Source organism: Stegastes partitus, unplaced genomic scaffold (genome assembly GCF_000690725.1).
Source record: "Stegastes partitus isolate 25-593 unplaced genomic scaffold, Stegastes_partitus-1.0.2 Scaffold2107, whole genome shotgun sequence".
In the NCBI taxonomy this organism is placed as follows: domain Eukaryota; kingdom Metazoa; phylum Chordata; class Actinopteri; family Pomacentridae; genus Stegastes; species Stegastes partitus.
This window is the reverse complement of record NW_007579838.1, coordinates 126-11,854: the sequence shown is the minus strand read 5'-3', so window position 1 is coordinate 11,854 and position 11,729 is coordinate 126. Positions and strand designations below refer to the sequence as shown.

At 41.9% G+C, this 11,729-nt stretch overlaps 1 protein-coding gene and 1 long non-coding RNA gene across 2 annotated transcripts; one reads left to right on the top strand and one right to left on the bottom strand.

Annotated features, from left to right (window-relative positions):
* The first annotated feature begins 759 nt into the window (after window positions 1–759).
* Window positions 760–2,373, top strand: LOC103373963 (galanin receptor type 2). Its single transcript, XM_008303976.1, has 2 exons — window positions 760–1,055; window positions 1,734–2,373. Exons 1-2 carry the CDS (start codon window positions 850–852, stop codon window positions 2,371–2,373), a joined length of 846 nt encoding a protein of 281 aa, XP_008302198.1. The 5' UTR covers window positions 760–849.
* A 6,951-nt stretch (window positions 2,374–9,324) lies between these two features.
* LOC103373961 (uncharacterized) lies at window positions 9,325–11,047 on the bottom strand. Its single transcript, XR_521097.1, has 3 exons — window positions 10,701–11,047; window positions 10,491–10,624; window positions 9,325–9,591 (listed from the first exon to the last, which is right to left on the bottom strand). It is a non-coding gene; the product is annotated as an uncharacterized LOC103373961 (long non-coding RNA).
* Between the last annotated feature and the right edge of the window lie 682 nt (window positions 11,048–11,729).

The following is an 11,729-nucleotide window of genomic DNA, read 5'->3' as shown; positions in this document are numbered from 1 at the left end:
TGGCAGCATGAACAGAAGTTTGTAGGTTGATTATTATTATTGAGTATTTCCATGTTTTATAAAAGGATTTTTATTACAAACTAAATTACTGTAAATATAAAACAAGTTCTAAGTGAATACTGACAGAGATTCAGTTGTTCTAACCTCCATGTTACATAAAAGGAATGTTTCATGTACTTAATTATCTCCATTATGAAGACGTGAAGTTTTAAATGTTAAATTCAACAAATGAAGTCGCTCCAGTCGTGAACTGAGAGCTCAAGGTGAAGAAACATTTTATTAAGTTCCCTCAACTTGAGTTTAGTTTTAAATCAGCTCCTGTAGAAATGTGAGTTCAAGTTACACCAGAAATCAGGCTGATGCAGCATCACTCTGTGAACACGTCATGATGAGGTTTCAACCTGAAAGTTTGGTCTCAGTCAGTAAACTGGGTTCATGTTTCCATTCTGCAGCCAACATTTGGTGAATCAGTGACTTTTTTACAGCGCAGCTTGGTTTCGTTTGTCAGCGCAACACTTCTGAGCCTCGTGTTCTCCTGTCAGAGGCTCCACATTGTAGCTGGAGCTTCAGCTGGAGGCAGCACTGATCCGGTTCTGAGCACGGTCCGAACCAGGATGCTGCGCGTCTGGACCAGGATGCTGCGCGTAAAACGAGCCGCGTCTCCACGAAGCCGCGCGTCGGACACGAACCGGAGCTTCTGAGCGACTTCAGCGCAGAAACATGAACGTGTCCTGGTCCGGTTCCTGCACAGCGGAGTCCGTCCTGGTCTCCGCCAGCTTCTCTCTCATCTTCCTGCTCGGCACCGTCGGAAACGGTCTAGTTCTGGCGGTTCTGATCCGCAGCGGCCAGATGAACACCAAAAGCACCAGCCTGTTCATCCTGAATCTGGGGGTGGCGGACCTGAGCTTCATCGTGCTCTGCGTCCCGTTCCAGGCCTCCATCTACACTCTGGACCGCTGGATGTTCGGAGCTGCGCTCTGCAGGCTGGTCCACTTCTTCATCTTCCTCACCATGTACGGCAGCATCTTCACCCTGACGGCGGTGTCCCTGGACAGGTGAGCCCGGCACACCTGGTAGCATAAGATGGATAGATAGATAGATAGATAGATGGATGGATGGATGGATGGATGGATGGATAGATAGACAGATAGATGGACAGATGGAGGGATAGATGGATAGATAGATAGATAGATAGATAGATAGATAGATAGATAGATAGATGGATGGATAGACGGATAGACGGATAGACAGATGGATAGATGGATGGATAGATGGATAGATAGATAGATAGATAGATGGATGGATGGATGGATGGATAGATGGATAGATAGATAGAGTAATTTACCATCTTTAAAATACATTTTCCAGCCTCTATGTTTGATATATTTTAAGCATTTTTTCTTCCTTTAATGAACATTGACACTAAAGCCAATGAAATTACTAAGTATTATACTTTATTAATATTATTATTATTGTTATGAATACATTCATTGATAAAGGTACATAATACACTGATAGATTCACTGCTTTAAAAGAATTGAAATGTTATTTTCCATATTAAGAAAAATGTTCTCGCCTTAATTTGACGTTAGATCATGTGTAGCTGTTTTAGGCTTTTCATATAATATATTCATAATATAACACGAGATCCTCAGTCAGCACCACAACCTGCATTCATTTCCTACATTTCAGTCATAAACATCAGCATCATGTCTGGTCTTGGGCTCTTGCAGGTATCTGGCCATCTGCTATCCTCTCCGCTCCAGAGAGCTGAGGACTCCAAAGAACGCCGTCGCCTCCATCTGCCTGGTTTGGGCCTTGGCCTTGGTGTTTTCTGCTCCGTATCTCAGCTACTTTGCTCAGATGGACCTGGCCGGTACCGTGGTCTGTGTTCCTGTCTGGGAGTCCAAACCTCGCCTCATCATGGATGTGTGCACCTTCATCTTCGGCTACCTCGTCCCCGTCCTGGTGCTCAGCCTCACCTACGCCCGGACCATCCGCTACCTGTGGACCAGCGTGGACCCGGTGAAGGACATGTCCGAGTCGAGGCGGGCCAAGAGGAAGGTCACCAAGATGATCATCATCGTGGCGGCTCTGTTCTGCCTCTGCTGGCTGCCACATCACCTGGTCATCCTCTGCATGTGGTTCGGACGCTTCCCCCTCAACCACACCACCTACGTCCTGCGCATCCTCTCCCACCTGGTGGCCTACGCCAACTCCTGCCTCAATCCCATCGTCTACGCTCTTGTCTCCAAGCACTTCCGCAAAGGCTTCAGGAAGGTGTTCAGCTGCTCGCTGAAGAGGAGGGAGGTCAACAAGGTGCACGTGGTTCAGGCGGTGAACACGGTCAGCAGCGTTGAGACGACCAACTAGAGCCCCGAGCCGGCTGAACGTCATGAAGCTGTTCATGTTCGCAGAACAGTTTTCATTTCATTCAAAAAAATGTTGAGCATCACGAGACCAGAGAAGGTCTGCAGGGTGTGCTGGATATGTTGGTACCAGAGATCACCACCAATGATCAGTTCAGCACCTTCTGCAGCTGTGGAAGAAACTCATGATGGTCGGAAGAGTCCTGAGACTGCAGAACATTCTGGTTCTCGTCTTCACAGTGGTCTCCTGGAAGTCTCACCTGATTCAGACCAGATCATTCCTAGACTCTAACCATCATAACGTTGGCGACCTCTTGTGGTTGTATGAATTAGTGCCTGTAAAACCTCTGGTGGAGTCGCAACCCTGGAAATGGACAAACTGTTCATGTGGTAACTGTAGTGAGTGACGGGTTGTGTTTTAACCCAAACCACTAAACCTAACCAAGAAGTTTTAGTTCCCAAACTTAACCAAGTCCTTTCATATTCTAAGATTAAGCAAGAAGTTTTCGAAGCCAAATACTTTTGATGTTGAAACTTTCCAAAGAAGATTTGGCGTCTAAACCAAACTAAGATGTTTTGGTGTTAAACTCAACCAGGTAGTTTCGATGCCTCAATTTAACTGAGAAGCTTTGTTGCCTGAACTTAATAAGGTAAGTTTGGTAAGTACATTAACGAACCCGTTTCAGTGTCTAAACTTCACCAAATACTTTCAGTGTCTGAGGTTAAGCAAGAAGTTTTGTTACCTAAAGTTGTGGTGTAGAAACTTATCCAAGAAGATTTGGTGTCTAAACCTAATCAACTAGTTTCAGTTCTTAAATTGAATCAGATGGCTTCGTTGTTACAAATTAGCCAATTAGTTTCAATTTCCTGAACTGAACCAGGAAGTTTTGTTGCCTGAACTTACTGCGGTAGGTTTGGTGAGAACGTTAACGAAGCTGTTTTAGTGGCTAAACTTAACCAATATGTCACGACTGCAGTCAGATGAAACTGTTCTCTCCAGTTGTTGTAGCTGGTGAAGCATAAGCTTGTATTTGAGCTTGTTACTTTTGATTAAGTCATCCTGGTTTATTTATTTAGCTTGACTGATCCTTTTGGTTGTTATTTTTGGCCCGTTTGCACCCTGAAGTTAAAGCTCAGCTCCTCATTCTTGTAAATATTGTAAATGGTGTAAATAAAGTCAAGTGTCCAAGAAGATGGCTGCCGTTCATGTAACGTCTCAGCTAGACGGGAATAACAAAGTAGTTTCAACCGTCACCAGATACCAACTGAAACAAACAGCCAGTTGATTTCACAGTTCTGTTGTTTCTTTAAGACTTTCGAACTCCAGAAACAGTCAAAGGAAGCAACCTGAACTCAATCCTTCTTTTGCATGTATGTATTGTTATTTTATCTTTTTGTGTAATTTTAAAAGTTTGCTTGAAATTAGCTTCAGAGTTACGTGGAAACACTTCTGCTAACAGTATCTGTGCCACTAAAACGTTGTGGATCAACTCTGCGCTCCTCATCTGATGAGTTTACAGACGAAAGCAAACATGTTGCTCAAGAAACTGACTTCAGGATGAAATATCTCCGCACAAGTTCGATGGACTCTTCTTGTAATTTGGTTCTTTCATGATCCTCAGAGGAACAAAACAACTGACTGAACTTTTCTGATGGAACATAAACTGTCTGCTGTCTTGCTGCTGAACGTACTTTTGAATATAAAAAACAAACTCAGAGTAAAGACTCGACTGATTTGCATCTAACTGAGTTGTTTTGTGGACGCTGCACTCGTAGTTGGTTCTTAGACGTCAGGCCTCAGATTTATAGATGAATAGAAACATCAGACCAGACTGAAGGAGACACAAAAACCCTGTGAACAAAGTTTGTGTTTTTAGGGTCTTTGAGGTCATTTTGTGTCTCTTTGCTGTTGTTTTGTCGGTTCATTGTCGCCTCTTTTCGTGAGTCTGTTTCTGTGTCCCTGCAGTCGTTGAACATCGATGGTTGTTCATTTTGAATCTCATTGGTTTGGTTCTCTGTGTGTTTGTGCTGAAAGAAAAAAACACAACAAAATGTCAGAGCTGCAAACTAGAAAAACAACAACTCAGAGTCTGAAATAATGTGTTCATGTCACCAGACGGACGTTTTAAGAGGAAGAGTCCAGGTTTGATGAGTTTGACCTCAGCAGGGTCTCTGGTCATCGTCTGGAGGTGTTTGGACTGAAAACAAAATGTCAGAACCACATGTAGGCGGACGGATTTCAGCGTCAGTAGAAACGTGTTTCATCTGCTGCTGGATGAGATCTATGTGCATGAAAACAGTGTTATTGTTGTGAACGTCGTTAATAAGCATTAATGAACTAATAAACACATCAAGCTGCATCTGAACATGTGGTTTTATTTGAACATTCCTTCGTCAGTCAGATCCTTTACTGGATGCTTTCTGCTCTATTACATGATCTTCTGAAGAGGAAGGTTTCACATGATGGATTCTAGAAAAAGGTTTGAAAATATAATGTAAAAAATGATTTATGTCTTTTTAAAACTGTCTTTCTTTTAAATGTTTTACTTTTATTTTCCTGGGTTTTTTTCCATATAACTAATAAAATCACAGAACAAAATTAGACAATTGTTTAAAAAAAAAAAAGACCAAAACTGTAAATAATGTCGACTTCAAAAAAATCTGTATTTTTAATTATACTGATTCATTTCTTTTACAACATTTGACCGTAAAATTACTTTTTATTTAAAAGAAAAACTGTGTAAAAATAAGGATTGAAGATGTATTTTTAGGAGCAGGTATCTGGTAAAACCACAGGAGCAGGAAAAAAATGTTAATTACATGTTTTCAGCAAAAAATTAATAAATAAAATAATGTCCACAAAATTCTTACAAAAGTTTTCCACCTGATAATTTGCTCTTTTACAGTGTGTGACCATAAAACGACATCGTAATATATAATACAATATACTGTATTTAAATCAGCAGACATATCTTTATGTTAGATATATTTGGTGTTTTTAAAGCTGAAATATTCCACCGTCTTTTAAGAATACATTATTTTCACGGTCTCGCATTGAACAAAGAACAAATTAGTCTGTAAATAAAGTTCACATCTAAAATCTGTATTTTTACACTTTGTGCCTGTTTTCTTACGGTTAACATGCAAATTAATACTTTTTTGTTTCTGTGGTTTTACTGGATCTTATCTGTAATTTAACAAAAGTGGGAAAATCTGTAAACTATCAGTAAATTGCTCATAAAAGTGTTCATACATTTCAAACCTTTAATCATTCTGTGTGGTGGAGCGTTGGTGGAAAACTGATAACTCAGAGTTGGACAACATGAGCAGAAATCCAGTTTTGTGTGTTTGTAGTCTTCAGCGTCTGAGTGACTAAGTCTGATTAAGATGTGGCTGCCTGTCATCAGACTGATTCATGTCACGCTGATCTGTGCAGGACGTGGAGCTGCACTTCGCTTTGCTCTTTCTAGCAACGAACTCTGGAGCTCGTCTTGACCCTGAAGTGTTTCATAAAAAACAGCAGAGAGTCCAGGTCAAGGATCCGCCATCAGCACTTCTATCACCACGGAAACCAGACATGGACGTGTTGCCGTGGTGATGAGAAGTGGCATCTTTACCGCTGTACCTTCAGGGTTCAGACACGGAGCTCAGTTAGAAGCTTTAAAGCCTCAGTTTCCTGAATTTAGGTTTCTTGATGTTTTACTCTGCTGCTGATGAAAACTCATCAAATTGTGGAGTTCTGTTTCCATTTTCTTCTAAACAGGCGATTATTTATCCTCTATGTCTCTGTTTTAGGTGTAAATAATATATTGAATTTTCAGATCTACAAATAAATTTCCCATTTTTGCCTCAGAAGATGTCTTTTAGCTCAGCAGGCTTGAAGAGAAACAGCTGATGAATCATTAATAGAAGCACTTCACTGAATACCTTCTGATGTTCTGTTTGGACAGTCGTGAACAAACATTTACCTCCACCTGTAAAGAACGTGTATATCAGGCAGTCTGGAGGTTCTTATGACTCCTACAGCTCTGAATTTTCTCTCATGGAATCCTTGAAACACATGAATCCTGCATTTTGGTTCTTTCATAGATAAATTAAAGGTCTTCTGGAAATACAAAGTATTCATGCAGCACGTCTGACATTTGCTTAAACATCCTTTCAGCTCAGTCCAGTTCTTTTTGTTTCCGTCCACCAGCTTCTGGTTTATCATTGACCACAGAATCGGTGCTGTTCAACTAAACTTGTCGTCTTTCTGACTTGTTCCTTCATCAGTCCACAGGTTCTGGATGGTTTCAGTCAGGACTTTGGGGAGACCAGTCTAGAACCTTTATTCCAGCCTGATGGAACCATTTCTTCACTACTTTGATGTGTGTTTGGGCTCATTGTCTGGTTGGAACATCCACCTGTGTCCAAGATCAACCTTCTGCTGATGGTTTTTGGTTTTCCTGATGAATCTGGAGGTGATCCTCTATCATCATTATTCCATTGACTTTGTGTAAAGCTCCAGTTCCACTGGTAGCAGAACAGAAGCAGAGCATGATGCTGCCACCTCCATGCTTGATGGTGGGTTTGGTGTTCTTGGGGTTGAAGGTCTCACCTTCTCTCCTCCAGACATGTTTCTGCTCATTGTGGCCAAATAGCTCATTTTTTGTTCCATCTGACCACAGAACTTTCCGCCTTTTCTTTGTGATCAGCAGCAAACTTCAGAGGAGCTTTAAGGCATTTTCACGCGTTTTCTGCAGGTCTTCTGGAAAAATGACCAAAGCTGCTGGATTAGAACATACATACGGACTGTCAGACAGGTGACGGTTAGAGAGGAGAGTGTTGGAGTCAGACGATGAACTTTGACTTGATGTGGTTGTCTTTGTGTCTCCAGTGGTTAGCTAGCACTAATGCTAAAAACAAGCCGGGACATCTGAGCAGTGAATGCGCTCACAGCAGTGACCTTGACAGGGAAGCTTAGAATTTAACATTCCAGCAGCTAAGACTTGAAATCTTTCAGCAAAACAACCAGAATGTGGAGCTGCAGCGTAAAATGGGTTTGAAACTGGATGTTCTGGACTGAGACTGTGTTACATGTGCTTTGTGTTTGCTTTCATGTTGGCTTTAATGGAACGCTTTACGGTTGTATGATGACGCCTCTTTGTGTGTTTTATGCAGTGATACGAGCATGTCCTTCAGTTTGAGGCTTGACCCACATTTCTCTGTTGTTTACATCCAACAACACTGAGCGTTACACAGAGTGCAGAACGAGCTGTTTGCTGTGATGAAGTGTTTGATCGTAACTGAAGTCCATCTTGTCAGAGGTTGAACTGCTTCGTACACATCTGGACACAAAGACATCTGCTTTACTCAGCTGCTAGGAAAACATCTGAAACTTTCTCTGGAGAACTGAAGCTGTGATTCAAGAATAGATTTTCTCTGTAGATGTTCACACATGCAGCCTTATTAGACCAAATGAGTTGTAAATCCACATAAAAAGCTCATATTGGCAGCTTGTTAAATCATCTGAGCCTGGTTATTTTCTCCTGAAATGATCAGAACAGACTCGAAGCTGCGCGTATTAACATAATTTCTAAAAATAGAAGTCCAGCTTTGGGAATAATGACGAGACCAACTGTTGTTTTCAGGCTTCAACATTGATCGTTTAGTCATTAAAATAACGACAGCATCGTAGAGAAGTCGGATAATAATCCAGTACATGCACTGAATTACATGAAAGCTCATTATGTATCAGACAAACTAAATTATCGCTCAACAAAGACGACAAGAAGAACGTTTGAAGATGGAATCAAAAAAACCAGCATCATTAAGAAAAAACACCAAGAACTGCAAAGGAAGAAGCAGTAAACAGTGATCTGATAGTTATTTCCAAAGCTGTACGTCACAAGAACCATTGAGGAATAAGCTCAGACCAGTTAGCTGCTGTTTTTAGATGATCTGCATGTTGGCGGTTGAGCTGCTGTTTGTGAAGTTTACCCTCGACTTTATGGACAAAACACCGCAACTTCTTTGGCATCAGTTAGAAACGTTAAATAGGTTAGATCTGGCAGTCAGTGTGAGGATGGACCAGTTTAAAGTCGTGTTTTATCACATTAATCCTGAAGACTGTTGATGCTGAACTTTTTTTTCCTGCTGATTGTCTGAACGGTACAAACATGGCGTCACACGAACAACATGAGGCTCCACGTTTCTCCACATTCTGCACATTCGTTGTTCGCGACCTCATTTTTTTTTCAAGTCTTCTTTCAAACGTCCAACTGACAAGAACTTCTGGACGTTAGTTTGCAAAAACTGCATCTCGTCGTCTTAGCACTTGTGCAAAGACAATTAAGTTAAGTCTAATCGAGCGCCTCATTTGCATAAAGTTATGGCCTCGGCTACTTCATAAAAAACCAGAAACATGAACAGGCACCTCGAAAAACATTTAAACTAAATTCTTCAGTCGATGTCTCGCCTCAAAAGCTTCCAGAAACACATTTTGTTGAACTGTCGTCGTGTTGTTCTGGTTCGACGTCAGGAGCAGCCGATGTGTTGACTCCTTGTGGCTTGTTGATGCGTATTTATACGGACGGTAAACCTGCTGGTTTACGTTGAGATGTTGATTCTGTGTTTGTTATAATAATTGTTGAAATGAATCCTGTAGTGACCGCTGGTGGCCACAAGGGGCGCCGCCACAGTCACGTGTTGCTGCCTCAACATCCAGCTGCTCTCTTATGAAAATGTCGTCTCTCCAGCTCACAAACACGATGGACTAATCTCTGAAGAGCGTTCGAGTGTTTGCGCTGCAGAAGAGGTTCATTAAGATGCTGAAGACTCGTCGTCGGAGCAGCAGCTTCATGTGACCGCTGCTCGCTCGTCTCATGTGCTGAAAAGATTTGACCGACTGGATGAAAAGTGACAAACACACCTGATGTTCCCGTCAGTGGACGTGATAAAGAAGCAAACCAGCGGCTACTTTCTCTCAGATTCCCTTTATTCGAAGCCGGAGCGGCTCCATTACATAAATACATGGCGTTCACTGCTCTGTACAAAACATTCTTCAGACACGTTCAGGAGGTTTCAGCTGAAGGAGGCGGTTTTTCTTCTGGGTGGATGTTTGTCTGATGAAGGTGCAGCTCAGGCGGACGTGTCGAACAGCTTCTCGATCATCTCCTCCACCTCCTCCGGTCGGTACTTGTGGTACTTCTCCGGGTTCTTGGTGAAGGAAATGTTGGCGCATCTGGGAAAAGAAAACACGTTTTGCAGCTTTAGTCACGCGTCATGTCCGTTTCTTGAGTCCTACATGGTGTCAGTTTTTTCCTCTTTGCATAGATTCATGATTCAAAAGCAGTTTTCTGAACTAAAACTCCTGCAGTCGCTCCGGCTGGATGTGAAACTTCAGAACAGCTCCACTAGTCCGACTCTTTTCAGTTAGTTGTGTTGCTGCATCGTCTCTGTTTAACATTTTGGCTAAACTCTGAGACTTTCATGTTTTCAAACCTGGAATTTTACTATTTTAAGGGTTCGATACTCAGTGAGGACACAGATTTATTTCTAGAAAATCTAAATGAATGAATTTATCCGATCTGGGATATTTTCTACTTTTAAGCCTCAAAGAAACGCCTCTTAAAGGTTCAATGTTAAAACCAGAAACTTTGAAACTGAACAGAAACTGTATTTTTAGTAGAAATATGGAAACATCCACATATCGACACTTAGCGGGTTTTGTATTGACAACTTTTTTTCCCATTTTAAAGGACCAGTAATGAAAAATGTGTCATCGATTGGAGCCATTTGATGATTTGGATCTGCTGAAAACCATTCTGTCTTCACCAAACTTGATGCTGTGGGAGTTTGATTTCTGGAGACACTGAACCCTTCCAGTCACCTCACAGCGTTTTTTGAGGCTGAAAATGCAAAAATTCACAAAATTCATCCAAAGTATTTTAGTTTTGGGTTCTAAATTACAAATAAGTGAAGAAACTCTGAGACGATGTCGCAGCATGTTTCCTAAATTCTACCTGAACTGACCCGGCAGCAAAACTGCTGTAGCTTTCTATCAGAACATTTTGGACTCGGGACACTTTTACTGCACCAGACGTCTGTGGTTCGTCTCTCTGGGTCTCTGAGGCGTCTCACCTGTGCAGAAAAGCTCTGTAGGCGTCAGAAACCACCTTCTTCTGAGCCTGTCGGATGAAGTCTCGCTGCTCTTTGTCCGGTATCGCCCAGCCTTTCTGGATCTTACAGAGCTCCTCTAGACCGTCATTGAAACCCTGAAAGAGACAAACGACGGGTCAGAACTCCGTCACGTTCAGACTGTGGCCGTTCTGACCTGAACTCTGGCCTCACCTTGAATTTGTCTTTGATCACTTGTCGCTCTTTGTCTTTCAGCTGCAGGGAAACAAAACAGAAGATTCACTGTGAGAACATGAAACGGACCCACAAGCTGAACTACAGAAGTCTGTGGAGGAGAAAAGGCTGCTGAGCACTTTGCAACTATTCTCCTTTAATTAGATTAAACTGTGGCCTTCATCCCAGTTAAAAACAAACGTTCCAACAATGTTAACAGAACGCTTAGATTTGATAACCAGTTGAACCTCATTTGCTGATCAGGTGTACACAACTTTCAGGAGGAGCTTTGGGCCACCGATTGACTGGTTGACCATTTAAATGCCATTTTGAGTTGTTTGTCGTTGGCTAATTAATTAACGAGGCTGGTAAATGAGAAAGCCTTGTCAGTGCAAAGACCTGAGAGACAAGACTTTACACTTCAATTCCAGTCTTTCAAAGTGCACCATGATTAATTTACTACTCTTAGTAACATTTACAAAGCTAAGAGCTTCAGTGAAAACTTCTCCTTTCGGTTCTTGAAGACGTTTCACTCGTCGTCCACTTGTCAGGTCCTTATAACGCAATCATGAGATCTCTCACTAGAAAGGTTCCCAGTCATTAACATCCCAAGACATGCTGAGTTTGGGTTGACAATCTACATCTGGGACTCTAACTCTAATCAGAACTGAAACCTCTTGGACGAAGGTGAAACATCTTCAGGAACCAAAAGAGAAAAGTCCAGTTGCCTTCTACCGATGCTGTATGACCAAGAATCCACACAGACAACATTTACTGTCTGAATCTTTACACTGATTCTGGAAACAGTGACACAGGAAGCCTTTAACCAGCTAAACTAGCTCACAGGGTCCAGAAAGTATTGGTCAGGTTTCCTCGTCGTCCACTGAAGAGGCTCTAAAACGTACATCGAGGTTGTCCTTTGTGGGACAGTGAGCAAGTTTACCTGTTAGCCTTCGATAGCATTATGCTTTATTGGTCACAACTTTTGCTAAACAAGTGATCACGTAGTGGATGTACTTTGGTGTTTAG